Below are 11,719 nucleotides of genomic sequence, written 5' to 3' on the forward strand. Positions count from 1 at the left end.
TGATTCTCTTGGCTCCTCTCTGAGTGCTGATCCTGAGTATGTGCCACTGTGCAGAGCTGGCTCATACACTGCTGGGAATGGAACCCACAGCTTCATGCATGGGAAGCAAGCTACCAACTGAGCCCCATTGATTCTTTAAGACAGGGTCTTGCTATGTAGCCCAGGCTAGCCCTAATGTCACTATGTAGCTAAAGCAGCCTTAGCCTACTGAATGCTGGGATTCCAACTGATACCAAATGCACCATCACATGATTCCAGGTTACACCCTGGCCACCCAGTGTGAGATGAGGGAGACAATATGAACCCGTGTGGCTGCTGTGCCACCAAGTGTAGATGTGCTGGGAAGAGAATGATGAAATGTGCCAGGAGGGTCAGGAACCAGCCTCCTCCTGCAGTTCAGGTATCCCTGCTCAGGTCTCCCTCTGTAACATGTCCTAAGGAAGCCACTCAAACATAAATCAAGCCAATGACAGCAGCCATCCGGGACTATTTACAACCACAGAAGGCAGGAAGCAGGCTGAATGGTGGCTGCTTAGGGAACAGTTTAATCAACAGCCACACAACACAGCTGAGGCTATGCAGCAATCTCCGTGGCCATGGCTATAGATGTGCAAGTAAGTGCACAACAGCTGTCGAGCAGCTAGCTCAAACCTGGCTCAAAACATGCACACAAATTGCTAGAGTGTACATTCACAAAAGACAGACTAACGGCCAGACCCACAATTCTCTCCTGGTACCGTACCCAGAGTGGGACATCTGGAGACAGAAAAGATGGGGGTGGAAGTCACCATGGTGTCCTGGGGCACCAGGAAGGGGGGGCGGGGTCAAAGAGCACAGCATACCACACGGAAAGTGGGCTGGACGCTTCCACACGCTGGGCAGGCTGATCCAGCCACCAGCAGCAGAGGCCTCCTTGCCACATATCCTTGGCAAGGAGACTAAGTGTGATAGTGAGGGGGGCATGGAGGACAAAGGCACAGAGGCTGGAGAGAGCTTGGCATGTTCCCAAACTGCATGATGGAGTAGGGTGGGGTGGAGTTAGTGGTTCTGTAGCAAAGGGACACAGTGCCACATGGCAGAGCACAGTTGCACAGTGCCCAGGGAAGCCAGTGGGTCTGAGGTGGCTACAGGGAGATGTACCCTAGCTCTCAGTCAACAGAAGCAGAGAGGCTCAGGGAGAGAAGGCCAGCAGGCTCCTGGGAAGGGACAGCCTTCTATGTTCATGCAATAGGGAGATGGAGGAACAGGAACTCCTTCTTGGGCTGCCCAAGGACAGCAAGCTCTGGAGGACTCTAGGTGGCACAGCTGCTCACCGGCCGCTGCCCCCACCCCCACCACCGCCCTGGCCCCCGGCGTCTGGAGCTCCTGACATCATGAGGAACAGCACAACTGGAATGATGTACATCCACTGCAGGCAGGACAGGTAGACAAAGAGACAGACAGAGAGGAAGGGATGTAAGTGGTGAGGCTGGTCCAGGATGGGGGCCATGGGAGGGAGGGGCTGGGTCCCCTAGTCACTACAGGCAGGGCCGGGGCCGGGGCAGGAGGGTGTGGGCAGAGGGCAAGGTGGGCAGGGATCTGGGTCCTCACTTAGGCCTCCGTTGGCGCTGGCGCAGGCCCTGGGGCAGCAGGACGCAGGGCTGTGAGCAACACGGCCCCCCCTAGGATGAGGTGCCACTGAGGGAGGGAGGGAGGCAGGTCAGCAAGGGCTGAGGTTTGCCAGGCCTCGGTTCCTCACATGGGGGCTTCTGCAACCCCTAGGGGAAGGTGCCTGGCTCAGGGCCACTGGCCTCAGCACCCTCCCACTTCACCCTTGAGCCATGCTGGTCCTTCTGGGTCCTTACCTTGTTGGGCCCGGCACAAGTCTCCAGCCTCAAGGGATGGAGGACTACGTACAGCCAGCCTCCTCACGAGGGTCTGCCCCTTCACACTCCAGCCCCACTCAAGAGCCTGGGCATTACAGACTCCTCAGGCCAGCAGCTGCTCTCCTGGGCTCCTCTGCACCTCCACCTGGGCCTCTTACACCTGCTCCAGAACTACCTGCCGCCTGGGCCTCCCGTGGCTTCCACCTATCCAAGCTCACTCACTTCTCTGAACACTGGGCTGCCCTTCCCTCCACACATGCCCACAGCTCGCCTGTCCACACCCAGCTACCTTCCACACCGCTCTACTCCCAACAGGCCTGGGATGCCTGTGCACGCAGATGCCCAGCCCAACTCAGGCGGTTGGGCTTCTAGAGCCGCTCAGCCCTGGGCAACTAGACGGAGTCCCACAGCCCTCAGCCTTCCACCAGAGGAACACACAGGCCATCCGCTGGGGCGGGGAGGGCTGGCAAGGGTACAAGGAGCCATACTCACATATTTAGCAAAGAAGGACTTCTGCTCCTGAGGGTTCTTGGCCTTCTGGGCCTGCTCCATCTCTAGGCGCTCAATGAAGGCTGCAGTCTCAGGGCTAAACATGGGAAGGAAGGGGCAAGGTGAGGGTTAGAGCCCTAGTACCTGGGTGGCTGAGGCAGCCAGTAAGTCCTGGACTCCCTCCAGCACTCACCCTGGGGCGGTGCCTGGAGGCCGCAGCTGCACAGATGTATTGAAGAGCTCCAGGTCCTCGTCTTCCACCTCAGAGCCCCGGCAGCCCCCGGGGTACGCGACCACTGACAGTCCCACCACGTTGCCAGCCACATCCACATGCAAGGTCAGTTGGTCTGAGAGGTGGGACTCCACCAGGGAGCACTATGGGAGATGGGGTGGGTGGGAGTGGTCAGGGAGAGCCACTTAGCTCTGCACAAGCATCCTCCAGAGCCCCCACCCCATCCCCAGGTCCCATGGAGAGTTCAAGCTGAGCAGTCAGTGCCTCAGTGCCCCACAGTGAGGGGTTCCAGGAAGGGGATGGACACTGAGGCAGACAGGAATGAGAATGCTGGCAGTCCTCACCAGTGACTTACCGCTGGGACAAAGGAAGACACGTAGCCACCAGCTTCTGAACCATCAAGTACCCCAGGCCGCCTTGGAACCCGGACTCTGTAAAGGCCATTGACAGCAGCCACATCCTACAGGGTATGCAGAGGCCCATGAACTGGGCAGCGCCAGCCCGCTAGGCTGGTCAAGAGAATGCTTCCCCAGCCTTGTCCTCATGGCATCTTCTACAACCCCTGGGCTGACAAGAGTCTGCTCAGCACTCTTCTCCCTGGCTACCAAGTGAGGCTAAAACAGCTGGCCTGCCCTCCCACTGGTGGAGAAGCCACCCAAGACATCATTGCCACATCAGTGACAAAGTGCAACCAAGCACTACTAAGCCTGGATCCAGCCACACCTCCCCACCTCCCACACACCTACACCCAGGTACCACAAATGGTTGCCTGTGGGGGCAACTAGGCAGAGATTCACATGGAGACTAGGCAGAGAGGCAAGCAGCAGGCCTCTCGATGCCTTCCTGCACAAAGAAGGCACCTAGGCACATGGTCACTGCAGCAAAGCAAGTTCCCCTGCCTCCCTCACACTGGGCAAGATAAAACCGCTAACATGCCAGTTTTCAGGCAGAGCCCAGCTCAGACAAGCTGAGACTTGAAAGGAACCTCTTGTTCTGGGCTCATTGGGAAGATAAGAAAGTGCCCAGCCCATTCAGCTGCAGGGGGCCAGGCCTGGGGCCCAACCTTACCCGGAGCCGGCCCCGCTCCTCCTCACTGAGCTGCCGTTGTGTTGCAGACAAGGTTCCTTCCTGCTGGTTCCAGAGCAATGAGCCACGCTTCTGGAAGTTGGCTCTGTCACCTGTGGGGAACTGGGCTCAGTAACAATCCCCTCAAGTGTGACCTGCCCCATCTCAGTGATGGGTGGCTTCTTACCCACTTGTTCGCTGCTGGCACTGCAGTGCTCACAGGGCAGCCCAGCCTTGAGGCTCCCATGGCCTGCACTGCCTTATGAGACGACTCTGGGAGGGTGGTAAGAACTCTCTGGGGCCAGCCAGGGCCTGACTGTCACAGTGCCTGCCTCCATTAAGGGGCTGTGGACAAAGCAAACAGCAAGCTCTGAGCTGACTGGTCCTAGACCCTTTAGTCAGGCAGACGCTGAGGCGACCGGCCTCTGCCTTCCCTAAAAGAGCGGCCCCTGTGGTGCTACCACAGACCTGTTTCCTCTGCTGCAAAATGAGCAAATGTGCACACCCACTGCCTCACATGACTGACCAGGGCCATCTGAGGGAGTGAAGGCAGGACACAGGTCAAAGGTTAGAGAAGTCTGCTCTGATATTCCTTCTTCAGATGACTGGGTCTGGGGTTGTTCCTACAGGTCACTGGCAAGAAGGAAATAATATACATACACATATACATAACACATACATATATATATATATATATATTATATACACACACATAATATATACACAGAGTTGTATATATATACTGGTATGTAAATATGCATATATGTATATATATGAGTATGTATGTAAATGTTACTTATATATACATATATAAACTTTGTTGGAGCAAAGCAATAGTACATTTTATGGAGGGAAACCCTGTCAAGATTTGACAGCTGGCCACATGTGTATGAGTAGTCAGGGGCCCTGATGGATAGTTTTAATTATAACTTGATACAGTCCAGAATCACGAGGGAAGAGTCTCGGTGAGGGACTGTAGGTCAGGCTGGGTTGGGAGTATCTATGGGCAAATGTCTGATTACATGATTAAGGTAGGAAGGCCCGCCCACTATAGGTTTGGAGTGTAGAGAGGAGGCTGAGCACAAGTGAGCATGCACACATTAATTCTCTCTGCTCTAGGCTGTGAATATGATATGACCAGCTGTTTGAAGTTCCCGATTTGACTTCCCTACTGTGATGCGCTGTTACTGGAACTGTGAAAGAAAAAAAAAAAAAGAACATGCATGTGTTATGGAGTTTCTGAGCCCTGGGAAAAGACCATGGACTCAATCCAACTTTAATTAAAAGGCTTATTGATTAGTTGCTGGCAGAACAGCAGCCTTAAAGCTGAATCTCTGGCATGTATCGAAGGAAGGATATGGAGAAGGATTTTTTTTTTTTAAGGTGAAACCACAATAAGACCTTCAATATCTACCTAAGCAAGCAAAAACTGGACTGTTCTACCAAGGGGTTAAGGCAAGTCAAAAGAACCTTTGAGTATCTGTGTAAGCAAGTTACAGAAGCCAAAAAACAACAAGTAGATGATCACAGCTGTACATTTCTGGGTGATGGTCACTGAGTCAGGGTAACTTGGGAACTTATCTTCCAGATGCTAGAGTCAGAGACAAACAGCTAGCGGGTATCAAAATGGATGCCTGGCATAAAATGGAGTTTCTTTAGCCATCACACAGGTACATTTATTATATACACATGTACACATACACATGTATACATATGTGTATGCATATGTATCTATGCGTGTGTGTGTGTGGTGTCTGTGTGTGTGTGTGTGTGTGTAATTTCCATTAACAGAGATGCAACGCAGGCCCTTGGACTTGCCAGGCAAGCACTCAATCTTTGAATCCTTGAAGCCAGGTATGGGGTATCTAAAAATAGCTTCTCTTTACCTATCTGTTGTTTCCACCTTCTCCCCAACAAGGTATTAGGTCCCACGGGATATGGCTTTGGTTGAAAACACATTGAACTCACCAATCTCAAATGAATGTTCCAGCAGCAATCCCACAGTACCACAGCCCTCACCTTCTCGGCCATCAGCCCCAGCCTGCAGGAGAGACAGTAGCCCAAGGTAAAGACCACTCAAATTCTGGCCCCAGGACAGAATAGCAGACTGGAGGACAAGCCTTATCTTCCTGTTCACATCCAATTAGAGGTGCTTTCACCAGGACTACCTGCTCATGAATATTCATGGTGCCTGCTAGGCCAGAAGAGGGTGTTCGATCCTCAGGAACTGGATTTACAGAGAGTTATGAGGGACCAGGTAGGTGCTAGGAATCGAAAGAGCAGCCCGTGCTCTTCTCCCCATCTCTCCAGTTATTTGTTTGTTTTAAAACAGGGTCTTAGGGAGCCCAGGCTGACCTCGAACTCCTAGGATGTCGGGACTGCACCCCCACGCCAAGGCCTATGCCTTTTATGTCTGAATTTCAAGCTTCTCCTACCCGGGCATCCTAAAGTACGCATTGGCTCCTATAGGACCTGGCTTCCTCGTGCGTATTCAGAAACACGACTCCACCCCCAGCGCTCCGGCACTAGCGCTGCATCTTTATTATTGAGTCCATGTCTCACTAAGTAGCCCTGGCTGGTCTCGAACTCCCCGGTCTCCGCCTCCCGAATACTGGCACTGAAAGCGTGCATCACCACACCCGCAGAGTGTATTTCTAAGACCCAGTGTATTTCTCGCGGCCCAAGCGGCCCTGAACTCGTTCCTTGATCTCCCAGCCTCAGCCTCCCGAGCGCTGGAATGACAGGCGCGCACTACCAGGCCAGGCCCGGGTGCGAGCCCGCCTAGCGCCCGCAGGAGGCCGCCCCGCCCCGGCCGTACGCACTCACCCCGCGCGCGGCCGCCCCGACCCGGCAACCGCTGCCTCGGGCCCTACTCGGAGCCGCGGCTGCTATCAGCAAGAGCACGAGCAGCCGGGTCGCCCCGGCAACCGCGGCCACCATCCCGAAGAGCGGAAGAGAGCGGAGCGCCGTAAAGCACGCCGGGAACCAGAGTGCATCCTGAGGCTCACGCGCCTGCGCCGCGCGCCGCCCCTGCGCACTGCCGCCGGCTCGCCCGCTCCCTCCGCGATAGCGGCCGCCTCCCCATCCGGGTCTCTAGGGCACACCCTCCCGGCTACACCCCCGAGAAGAGAGGCCACGCTCGTGACGTCACCGAACGCCAGGCGCCCACTGTGACGTCACAGGCGTCGGACCCCCTCTCGCCTCTTATCTCTCCGGCCTTGGCTCCACCCTGCGTTCCCACCCAGGGCCGGGGCGTGGCGATGAAGGGCGGGCGCGATCTCAAGCCGGCCCCCGGCGGAGCTGGTGAGGCCGGTTCAGATGGGATGGCAGGTGAGAGGAGGAGCCTGGCCCGGAGGGGTTGGCCCTGGTGAGGGAACCCGGGAAGGCATGGGGCCCGCCATGCGGAGGCCGCTGCCTCGCGTGCGCCCCCTGTCGGGGGACGCGTACCTGGCCTCCTGGGGTGGATGCCAGTTCTTCGCCCCTGCAGACCGCCCCCTGGTTCCAGCCTACGCCCCCTGCCGCCCCGGGCGCCTCCAGCGTCACCTCCTGAGCGGCGAGTTCGACCAGCTGCGCGACTTCCCCATCTTTGAGAGCAACTTCGTGCAGGTGTGGAGCCCCCGGACCGACCCCCCTTTGCTGTGCGGAGCCCCTGCTCTGCGAACTGTGGCTAGCCCCCCGAGACCCACCGCCCTGTCCAACTCCAAGTGTTCCACAGAACCCCTGAACCCTCCCACCTCGCATCGCCAATCCTTTGGCTTATTTGTGGCTTCAGAAGCTTTTGTCTCAGTTTCATTGACTGCACACACATATGGTTCTTATCCTTTAATCCTAAAATATCTGGCCAACAACTTTTTTTTTTCTCCTGTGATACTGTGGATGGTACCCAGGGCTTCCCTCATGCTAGGCAGGAGCTCTACCACTTAGCTACCCCCCAGTCCCGCACTAGGCAGGTGCTATATACTGAGCCACATTCCCAGCCCCCAACCTGCTTTCAACTCCCCTAGTTCATGACCCTGTCAAGATTCCTAGCACCCACCAGATCCCTGTTCAATTCTATTCTCCATCTATCCTGCCTCTAACCTCTGACCCCAGGTGACACGGTTTGGAGAAGTCGCCAACAAGGTTACCATGGGGGTGGCAGCCTCTAGTCCAGCCCTGGAGCTGCCAGACCTGCTGCTGCTGGCTGGCCCTGACAAGGAGAGTGGACGCCTACAGCTCCTCGGGTGACTGCCCTTCCTGGCCCCAACCTCCTCCAACCTTAAAACCACCATTCTGCTACCCAACCTTTGGGAACCAGGCATCTCCACTCAGAAAGATGACAGGGACGTTGCCAAAAGTCACAAGTCAGGCAAGATGAGGAAGGACAGTCCTCAGTGACACCACAGGGTCAGAATGGTGACAGTTTACACAATGCTTTCTGCTTTCCTGGTGCTTCATTGTCCCAGAGAGATAAAGTAAAGCTCAGAGCCGGGGCCCAAGGCCCAGGGTCCCACAGAGTAGGCCAGGAACTGGGAGTAGAACCTGAGGCCCCTCACAATTCTGATCCCAAAGTTCAAACTGAGTTCGAGTCCACTGTTACGCTCTGCTCCTCACATTGAAAACTTCACATGTGAAAATCAAGTACCACCATGTACAAACCTCACACTCAGAACACCCCTTTCCCTGCCTAGGCCCCTGGCCTGGTTCAGTTATAAACATGCTTGTAGTACATTTGCACACTCTGGTATTCCTGTGGGACCTGCATCCTTTCCCATTCTTCCTCAGTTCACGAAAGACAGGGAGTAAATTAGAAAAAGGCCAAGCCTAATGGTGCAAGCCTGTCATCCCAATTACTTATGAGGCTGAGGCGGGAGGATTACAAGTTTAAGGCCAGCTTGAGTTAAAAGAGTGGCTTCCAGGCCAGCCTGAACAACTTAGTGAGATCTTTGTGGGTGTTTTGCTTTGTTTTGTTTTGTTTTTCTGCTTGGAGAGACCTTTGTCTTAAGATAAAAAGTAAAAAGGGGATACTGGGGGGCGGGGAAGATGACTTGGTCAGTAAAGTGTTTGCAGGCCAAGCATGAGGATCTGAGTTTGAATCCCCAACAGCCATGTAAAAAGCCAAGTAGCAGCTGGGTGTGGTGGCACGTAGCTTTAATCCCCGCACTTGGGAGGCAGAGGTAGGTGGATTTCTGTGAGTTTTAGGACAGCCAGGGCTGTTACACAGAACAACTCTGTCTTGAAAACCAAAAAAAAAAATTAAGTCAGGTCCCATGGTAATCCCAGTATTGGGAAAGACAGAGACGAGGATCCTTGGGGCCTGCTGGCCAGTCAGTCTACCCAAACATTCCAGTCCAGGTCCAGTGAGAAATCCTGTCTCCAAAGCTGAGGTGGGAGAGTGATGGAGGAACACAGTTAACATTACCCTATGGCCACCACACTGGCGTGTATGTGTGCAAGTCACTCCTAAAGAGGACTTGAGCTGGATAGTTAATTTGCCGGGCATGCGCAAGGAAGGAAGGGAGGAGGGAAGAAGAGAAAGACTTCAGCTGGACATGGTGGTTCACATCTTTAATCATAGCACTTGAGAGGCAGGGGCGGACAGCCTGGCCTACAAGTTTCAGTTAGCCAGAGCTATACGAGACCTTGTCTCAAAAAAAGCAGAAAGGGGGAAAATGTGCCTGAATTCACCCAATTATCCCTTTGACTAATGGAGAACATTACTCAAAGCAGTTTTCTGCCCTAGTAAACTGCACTGCTTACAGCAACAGTGTTGGCATATTAAATGCAAGCTTAGGGTCCCTCTGACCCTGTCCTCTCCTGCCTGCAGCCAACAAAGTGGTGAAAAACTGTCTGTAATCCCAGCACTCAGGAGGTGGAGGCAGGAGGATCAGAAGTTCAGGGCCAGGCTCAATGACACAACCAGTTCCACACCAGCTAACAAACCCTGTTAGCAAGTAGCCCCACCCCTACTCCAGGCTACTTCTGGATCCAGGCTGAGCCAACTTGATTTGTCCGACTTGTCCCTGTGGCTGGGACATTGTTGAAAACATCAGCAATCCCAGAGCTTGGTATCAAACCTCATTGTCTCCTCTGTCCTGGGGGCGAGGGGGGGCAGTCCTTCCTATTTGTATTGCATGAAGCACCTGGCACAGTGTGAGCAGTGTGTGAATGTCGTCAAATGCTGTTACACTTAGGGGACATCCATTGTCCACTGAAGGACACAGGTTTTGTCCAGTGTCTTGGGGTCACTGTGTAACACGGGGCATGTGTATGTTATGTGTATTTGTGTGCACAGGAATGAGGAGGCAGTGTGACCAGGCCAGGGCTACTGCTTGCTGTAGCTAACAAACCCCAGGGTTATGAACTTGTTTCCACCCCCTGCTGTGTGGCCTGGGCCAGATAACTCAGTCTCTCGGGACTGTATCTTCCTTTCCTTTGTTGGACCTTGAATCTAGCTGAAAGCTTGAGCAATTTGTTTATTCAAATATTCACAAGCACCCTTTCAGTGGTTTACCATATTAGGAAAAAGGACTGGGCAGAATCAGGCCAGAGTTCAGAATCCAGGGAGCTCACATTGTAGGCACTGGCGAAGGGAACAGCATAGATGGAGAACTGTCACACGGGGTGATCGTCATTGTAAAGAGGCCAGAGGAGACCTCCCCAAGCAGGAGCCTCCGGCTCACAGGGAGGACCCAGCCTTGACTTGGGGTGGGCTAAGCTAAGATGCGAAGCATGGCCCTCTGGTGGCCTGATGGGGCTCAGGTGAAGGTACCGCTGTTAGGACTTGGCAGTAGGACAGGACCAGGATGAGAGAGAGGGCCACCGTAGGCCTATTCAAAACTGGGAGTCCCCGCAGGGATCACGATAGGGCTAGAAACAGGAGGAGATGCAAGAGGCAGCAACTGAGCCGTGTCGTCGTGTCGTCCCCCCACCCCCCCGGCCAGGCTGTTCCCTTTGCAATTCGTGCAGCTGTTCGTGCACGATGAGAGCCGCCAGCAGCTCAAGGTCAAGTTCCGCACAGGTCGTGCCTTCTACCTGCAGCTGCGCGCGCCTGCAGAGACCCGCGACCGCGAGTTCGGCCGCTGGGTGCGTCTGCTCTACCGCCTGCGCTTCCACTCGCCTGCCTGCGTAGTGCCCTTCACGCATGAGGACACCGCTCCTGAGGAGGAGGACGAGGAGGAGGAAGAGGAGGAGGAGGGCGAGGAGGGACAGTTGCGGGCCCCGGAGGTGAGGGCGGGGCCGCGAGCCCAGGGATGTTGGGCCAGGAAGGATGGAAAGGAGGGACCAGGTAGGCCTGCTGGGGCCTGGAGCCTTGGGTCTGAGGGAGGAAGGCTGGATCCTGCATCTGAGGGAGGAGGGCTGAGGCATGGATCCCTGCGCCTGAAGAAAGAAGTTACCCATGCATTCCTCCTGCTTCTTAGGGGTTCTAAGGAGAAGGCAACAGGGTCTGGCAGCAGAGTGGGAACTGTGTGGCTGGTATTCCTAGCCCAACTGCCTGTAGGTTCCTAAGAGAGCACACAGCCCTCCCCACCACCTCCTGGCACCAAGTGGGGTCTAGGGAGGGAAGCCTACTCCCATTGAAGGGGTGGGCTCACCCTGGCCACATATGCCCAGTTCCCTGAAAGGGGAACAGAAGAGGCCAGTTCTAGAAGGCGAGGCTTCTTCCCAAGACATCCTCAGGCCTACCTATCCCAACCCCAGCCCCCACCCCAGTGCTGGTCCGGCTCTCAGATGCATGCTCTTCTCCTCAGCTTCAAGCCACAGAGGCCAGACTGGACCCGCAGGTCTCAGAACTCTGGGGGCTCTGATTTAGACAAGATCCTTCCATATCGCCAAAGGACCAGAGATCAAGCCAGCTCACTTCAGAGCCAAAGAGATGGATTTTTAAAGTTAATAAAGATCGGGCTCTTAAGAACGAACACTCATGTCCTGGCTCTTTATGCCACAGTCGCCAAGGCAACAGGCTGCCTCTAGGTTTCCCTCTAGCCTTCTGTGCCCTTGGTGCTTTTCCAATTGCCTTTCTTCCCTCCAGTGGAGATGAAATCCAGAGCCTCCCACATTCTAAGGAAGCACTCCACCATTGAGCCAT

The 11,719-nt window shown here is 54.9% G+C and overlaps 2 protein-coding genes across 5 annotated transcripts; one reads left to right on the forward strand and one right to left on the reverse strand.

The window, feature by feature from the left end:
* Positions 1–518: 518 nt before the first annotated feature.
* Positions 519–6,662, reverse strand: Emc10 (ER membrane protein complex subunit 10). 2 transcript variants are annotated; one of them, XM_027420808.2, is made up of 8 exons: positions 6,478–6,662; positions 5,620–5,692; positions 3,655–3,764; positions 2,942–3,046; positions 2,548–2,729; positions 2,358–2,451; positions 1,591–1,677; positions 519–1,408 (listed from the first exon to the last, which is right to left on the reverse strand). In XM_027420808.2, exons 1-7 carry the CDS (start codon positions 6,589–6,591, stop codon positions 1,591–1,593), a joined length of 765 nt encoding a protein of 254 aa, XP_027276609.1. In that variant the 5' UTR covers positions 6,592–6,662; the 3' UTR covers positions 519–1,408. The 2 variants fall into 2 exon arrangements, with proteins under 2 accessions (XP_027276609.1, XP_027276608.1); XM_027420807.2 differs by lacking the exon at positions 1,591–1,677.
* Positions 6,663–6,718: 56 nt separating this feature from the next.
* Positions 6,719–11,549, forward strand: Fam71e1 (family with sequence similarity 71 member E1). Of its 3 annotated transcripts, XM_035446353.1 has the most exons (5): positions 6,719–6,981; positions 7,139–7,257; positions 7,744–7,874; positions 10,575–10,918; positions 11,382–11,549. In XM_035446353.1, exons 1-5 carry the CDS (start codon positions 6,912–6,914, stop codon positions 11,441–11,443), a joined length of 726 nt encoding a protein of 241 aa, XP_035302244.1. In that variant the 5' UTR covers positions 6,719–6,911; the 3' UTR covers positions 11,444–11,549. The 3 variants fall into 3 exon arrangements, with proteins under 3 accessions (XP_035302244.1, XP_027276605.2, XP_027276606.2); XM_027420804.2 differs by lacking the exon at positions 6,719–6,981 and having other exon boundaries at positions 6,994–7,257; XM_027420805.2 differs by lacking the exon at positions 6,719–6,981 and having other exon boundaries at positions 6,994–7,257; positions 10,575–10,857.
* Positions 11,550–11,719: the final 170 nt, after the last annotated feature.

This window comes from Cricetulus griseus, chromosome 6 (assembly GCF_003668045.3).
Source record: "Cricetulus griseus strain 17A/GY chromosome 6, alternate assembly CriGri-PICRH-1.0, whole genome shotgun sequence".
Taxonomy (NCBI): Eukaryota; Metazoa; Chordata; class Mammalia; order Rodentia; family Cricetidae; genus Cricetulus; species Cricetulus griseus.